Source organism: Onychostruthus taczanowskii, unplaced genomic scaffold (assembly GCF_017590055.1).
Source record: "Onychostruthus taczanowskii isolate IOZ18803 unplaced genomic scaffold, ASM1759005v1 scaffold21, whole genome shotgun sequence".
NCBI classification, from domain to species: Eukaryota; Metazoa; Chordata; class Aves; order Passeriformes; family Passeridae; genus Onychostruthus; species Onychostruthus taczanowskii.
The window spans coordinates 106,515-112,832 of record NW_024499351.1 but is presented as its reverse complement, the minus strand read 5'-3'; the positions used below and the strand labels follow the sequence as shown (position 1 = coordinate 112,832).

At 44.1% G+C, this 6,318-nt stretch overlaps 1 protein-coding gene across 1 annotated transcript in view; it reads right to left on the bottom strand.

Annotated features, from left to right (window-relative positions):
• SOS1 (SOS Ras/Rac guanine nucleotide exchange factor 1) overlaps window positions 1–6,306 on the bottom strand; it is a 43,479-nt gene extending 37,173 nt beyond the window's left edge. Inside the window, exon 1 of the mRNA XM_041404247.1 lies at window positions 6,164–6,306. Within this exon, the coding sequence (XP_041260181.1) occupies window positions 6,164–6,250 (87 nt within the window). The 5' untranslated portion in view covers window positions 6,251–6,306. The remainder of the gene's footprint in view (window positions 1–6,163) is intronic.
• Window positions 6,307–6,318: the final 12 nt, after the last annotated feature.

Sequence of the window (6,318 nt, the reverse complement as noted above, 5' to 3'; positions counted from 1 at the left end):
CACAAAGTATTTTTGAAAAAAAAAAAAAAAAAAAAAAAAGAGAAGATCGAATTACCAGGGGCTTTCCATCTTTCTCATAAAGTCATCTCAGATTTTAAATTAAAAAACCTGGGCCACCCTGCCTTATCACCCTTGAAAAGGGGGAGTATGGCTTCAATCCCACCAGATCCTTCAATCCTACTTAGGAAAACACGTGATAAAAACAGACTTACAACTTCTGAAGTGTTGTGATGTTTAGATCAGATTCTTATCTAAACATTTAACCTCTCCCTTAAATAATGACAGAACCATTCCCTTCCCTCCTACGCACACAATAAAATGTCTATCTTATGATAAGGGAAATTATTAAAAAAGCAGTTAAAAAACTTTTAAAAGAAGCTTCAAATCTTCAAATACCCCATAAATTCCAAAGGGCAAATACAACCTACATCAGCTACAAATCCCTGCCACCATGGCTGTTTTCATTCAACTCATGTATTCACTTTTTTGAAATATCCAATCTTCTCAATATTTCCTAATTCTCAATAGAGAAATGGCCAGAGTTTTCTTTATTTAAAGATAAGCAGAGCCAGCATTTCTTGAACAGCTTTTCAGGATCTGCTTAAGAACATCAGCAGAGACAAACAGTGCCTGCTTAAAAAAAAAAATAAAAATCATAACACTTAAAGAAAATTCTACAGTACGAACACTTGGCTTTTTTCCCCTTGCCATTTTGTCCTCTTCCCTTAAAATCCACAAAAGCAAAGAATTTCTATCAGGAGCAGCAAGACCTTAAAAATTAGGCAGCCACAAATCTAAACTGGCAGAAAAAGTCAATGAAATCAACAACAAAGAAGGAAGTGATAAATGTATAATATAAATATAGCTGATCTTTACTTAATAACCTATAGCAGCTTATTTTACATAAAATCTTCTCAAACCATTTTTTTTCAAACTTTTTTTCAAATTAGAATATAAACATTCCCACAAGCCTCATGGGGAGCAGTAGGAACTTTAAACCAAACCCTGAGAAATGTTTCATTTAAAGGATGGCAGATCTAACAGATTCGGGTTAGAGGCTTGGTCTCCCAACAGGTCCAACACGACTCCTAGGCTGGTCACAAGATGACCCAAACCCAAGTCTAACAGCTTGTTCTGCACTACAATGAGGTGTTTGATAATACATAAGGAAGGAAGACCCAGTGAATTTAACAATCTGAGTGACACATCCTCAGGAACAGTTTTCAGTTACCTCTTCCTCAGTGGCCATGAGAAAAAGTCTAACAGGTTGCTTGTAAGGCAACTTCACATTACATAAACACCAGCTTTATGCTCCCAAATCATCATTAACAATCAACACAATCAGGTTCACAGGTGTTAAGTACAGAAAACACCAGGCAAATCCTGCAGCTTCCAAAAACAGCATCAGACCTGAGCCCATCAGGAGCAGCAGAAGCTCCAGCAGCTTCAGAAAATGGCATAAGAAACAATTCTAAAGGAATTCTAAAGGAAGTAATTCTAAAGCTACATAACAAACTGAAATAAAAATGAAGCATCAAACTGAAATAAAAATGAAGCATCAACTGCGGGTTACAGATAATTTTTTCATAACTGGGCAAGACTCCCCCTGTACTGCAAGAAGTCACATTATGAACCAAAAAAACAACTCCTGCTAAAGAACAACTGTACTTCACTGCTGAGCGTGGGCTGTGCTGCCAGTCTGCCCTGCTGGCAGCTGAAAGGCTTGTAAAAAAGGGTCAAAAGGGAAAAAAGCATTTACCACATCATACCAATCATGGAAGGAGTTCTGTAATGAGACAACGTGCCAAGCCACCCTCCAAAGCATTATCAGAGAAGACAACACTTTACTGACTGTAAGTATTTTTCTAAACTGAAAATTTTCTAAACATTTGGAAATGGATTATTAGTAGAAACAATCCATTGTAGAAACAAATCTGGCAACAGATGAGATCATTCTGGCAAGAATTTTCTTCAATTCAGCACCTTTGAAAGTCTTCACTAATGCTGTAGCTCATTTTTACTCAACACATCCTTTCTTTATTTTCCTTCAATGACTAAAAAACCACTGACAAGCTTACCACTAAACACTCCAGGACAAAGTACTTTATGTACACCTTGCATGGATGAGTGTTCTTACAGAGTCAGCACTCCTTAAAAAGCTTTTTCTTCTATTCTTGTACATCTCTGCTGATATTTGGTAACCCTGGCCATGTTTTGTTACCTTGATCAATTAAAAATACAGGAAATTAAATCAAATACAAATGTCTTGGATGCACTCTTCAGCAACAATCCACCAAGGACGCAGGACTCGGATTTTTGAGAACATCTCTGCTGCTGTCTCAAAAGGGCAGCAGTATTACACTGCTCCACTGAGCAGGTGAAAAAAGTCATGCAGTGAGACTTCAGCTGTAGGAGGTTCTTAGATTTATCCTCCACAGCCATCAGAAGGAGAGATGACACAAAGTGAGCAGAAATTAAGAAAGCTCAACATTTTCTGTGAAGCAATGCTAAAAGTGCTATTCTAAGTAGCAAGTGGCAACTGGCTTGTCACCAATTTGAAGAGCCATGTAATTAAAAATCAGGTAGAAATATCTTTGTCAACAGCAGCTTCCTGAGAACTCTGTAGTGACTGAAGCAGCTTTTCCCGTGTCTTTTGCTCCACGAGAGGTCCAGACAACACATGGAGTCCATGGAAGCACGCTGTCAGGAACAGTTTCCTTAACTGAAGGAGCAAATCCCATCAGTTGCCAAGCCACACCAGTCCAATCATTCTGACCACAACAAATTCCAGCAGTACCCCTGGTTAATTGCTCAACTTCAAAACAACTTGAGGTATGCAAAGAGCAGAATGTTCTTTTGTTTTTCTCCATCATCAAATGGCTTAAGGTATCCATCAGTAAGGATGACATGCTTCCTACTGCAAAACCAAGGGATCAGGAACAAGTGCTTCATACACGTGCAGAGAAATTCTGACTCCATGAAAAAGTTATACTCACAAGATGAAGTCATAAGGAATGATGTTCAAGAAAAACTATCCAAAAGGTTATGACCAGAGTAAAGTGTGTAAATTCACTAGCAGAAGAACACCAGTGCTGGAAGAGGCATCACATGGCAGGTGTAATTCCTGAGTCTGTTTTCCAAGGTGCATTAAAAGTTGTGTGTCTCTGTCTCCAGGTACCCAAGACCTCTGGTGTTCCAAATGTCTTGAATCCTTCATCTTCAGCATCTCACAGCATCTCACCTTCTGTCCATCCTTGCAACTACAATTTTATACACCTGTTGTTATTCTTTCTTCCTTCCTTTTCTTGTACCTCATCACCATGATTACTGCCTTTTGCCATCAAACAAAGCTCCCTGCAACACTCCTCCTAAGCAGCTTCAAAATAACTGTGACCAGGCAGAGAAGAATCTCAGTTGACATCATTTTCTTCCTAATTGAATGCACTGGAGTCTATCTTGACAGCATCTGAAGAAGAATCAGAAGAAAAGGGATTACATTATGGTCTCAGTGGTACAAGAGCTGCTCTTTGCAAATGCAGCTGTTCAAAGCAAATTCAGCTCTACTGCTAAGGTTCATCTCTCATGAAACACAAGGCATGGTCTCCTCTAAGAATTGCCTGATGCAGGAAGAGATTCATTCTTACTCTATATTCTTGGGTTTGCTGTTTGATAAAAAATAGAATCAAAATAATCCACTGGGAAAAAGAAAGCTATTTGCAGTGATTCAACAACACCCATTTTTTAAAGAAAGCAATCCCGAGGCTGTAGTTTGAGCACTGCATTAGAAGCCAACTCACAGTTACAAAAGGGCAATGGCATTTTAATGATTCAGTCCACGTGTGGCAGCCTTCCCTGAGAGCTGCAAACACTCCATCCTGGTATATGTGCTCTTACTTAAATGCCACTCTCCTCAACGGACCTTTTAATTCAACACAGGTCTCCACAAATGGTTAAGTCTAACTTCCAGCTCTGCAGGAAATATCACAATTCTGCCTCTACAACCACCTGGTTTCAGGGGGGGTTCAGCTGCTGTCACTACCTTAGAATGAGTGTCAGGATCTGGTCAGCTAAGGGAGAAGTGAAGGAAAGGTTCTCCTCTTGCAACAATGGGGCATACGTGACCTTCCAAAAATCTCACTCCTACTGAGACAGCAATGCTCTGGCAATTCAGCAAAGTCACAAGGCACCAGTCTCCCTCCAGGACAGTCCTGCCCTTTGACCCCACCGGGAAATGCTGCCACCCTCTCCACTTTACCAGTCCCACGTGCTGGCCTGTAGGTGCAGCTCAGGTCTTTGGAGAGCTACCCAAGGGGTCACTGACTGCAATGCTGCAGCGTTGCACCTGCCTTGTGAACCACGACAGACAACTGACCCCCCCAAGGCAAGTTCGTGGGTTTACCTGCCACTCGTGACAGGTTCACTACTTTAGGGGCCTTTATCAGGGCAAAACACCCGACTCAAAACTATCTGTACCTCTGTCATGTTAGGAAAATACACAGTATGGTTTGTCCATTAATGAAAAAGGCAGTGAGATAACGATTTAAAATTTTCATCTGCCATTTAGTTTTCCTGCAACTCAAGTATTTGGCTCCTTAGTAAAACTGGTGACAATCTGGACATATTATTTATTTCCATCTTTACAAAAATAGCAGTAGTAGGCAGCAACAACCCAAGAGAAGGTAAGAAACAGGTGGTGATCTCAAGAAAAGCTGAGGTCAAAAGAGCCAACACCTGCCAGACAGTTACAAGTTTCAGAGTGAAGCCTTCAGAACTAACCACCTGCCTCCTGTCACCCCTCTACCCACAAAGAGAAGCAGAGCAGACAAAACCAAGACAACGATACCTGCAGGGCCAGCTCATCATCCTTGGTAGCTTGTCCTCGTTGGCCTTCTCCTCAGATTCCAGAATTCCTTTCCCCACTGCAGAATTCATCCAACTCCTTCAGGAAGCATCTTTAAAGCAGGGTGACTTTACGAATGTCTTGTCCACTAGGAAGAAATCTGGCTCTTCAGATGTCACAAGTTATCCCAAAGTTTTAATGTTTGCTTGCTTTGAATCCTCACTCTGTGCACTCCAGTTATCAGCACTGAGACTCCTTCCAAATCTCACAAACATTTGCTGCACCATCCTCCAAAGGAACAAGCTCTCTGTGGTTGGGACCTTGGGTAGCTCCAGTTTCCAAGCAGGCTTCAGCTGGATGGGTGTCCAAGTGCTCACAAGCACCACAAGAGAGCCGTGTGGTTAGTGCTGAAGTTTCAAGGAAGCAACTATCCAGGGATAAGACATTAACAGCACGTGCTACGGATGAGACAAGCAAAAAGACTTCCAAGAACTGGACAAAGCCACACAATGCTGGAGACCTCAAAGAGCATGCCCAGAGAAGAGAGGCAGTACACTGCAAGGGGAAATTAGGAAGAAATACTGCATGGGTACAACTGCAGCGCCTGAGACCTCTCAACCAGCCCAAGGAAGGAGCTTTTCAGGCAAAAGTTGCAGTTAATCGCTGTTACTAGACAGTAACTCAGAAAGTGTTGCCGTGCAGGACTAAATCATGTGCAGTTCTGCAATCTGAAGCCAGTTCAGGTAACAGTGTCAGAAAACTTGTTTCTTAAGCCTTCTGCTTTCTGGGTTCAGGATAGAAGAGGAGCCCTCACAATTTTTTCCTCTCTTCCGAATAAATTCTTTCCGTGCCACAGGCACAAGCCTCACCGTCCTGAGGGAGCAAGACTTGCTAGTTCGTCCTGATTAAGCCTTCTCAGCAAAAAGGTATTTAAACTACGAGAAGGTTAACTAAAAGCCATTAGACACGAACACTAATTAACAAAAATTCTCTCAGGAGTTCCTCATAACAATCCCCCCCTATTCCCAGTCGTGTCACCAAGGGAGACCAGCAGAAACCCGCAGCGGCACCACTCGCCTCCCTCGGGCCGAGGGGGAGCAGGGCTCGCGTGTCCATCGCACGGTTTTTATCTACACGGCTCCGTCTGTCAGAGCATCGCCCCGGCGCGGCTGCCGAGCCCCTCCGCGCCGGGGCACGCACCGGGGCGGCCGCCTGCGCTGTGGGACGGCGCGACCGACCCCCGGCAGCCCCGGAGCCGCTTCCNNCGCCCAGCCCGACCCCGCGGCCGGGCCCCCGGGGCGCGGGCACCCGGCCGCCCCTCACCTTCTTGAGGGCGGGCACCAGCAGCCCCCGCCACTTGGGCGCGTTCTCCTCGCTGAAGAACTCGTAGAGCAGCGGCTGCGCCTGCATGGTGCCGCCGGGGCGGGCCGGGCGGGCCGGGAGCCGCGCGGGAGGGCCGGCGGCGCTCAGCGGGAGCC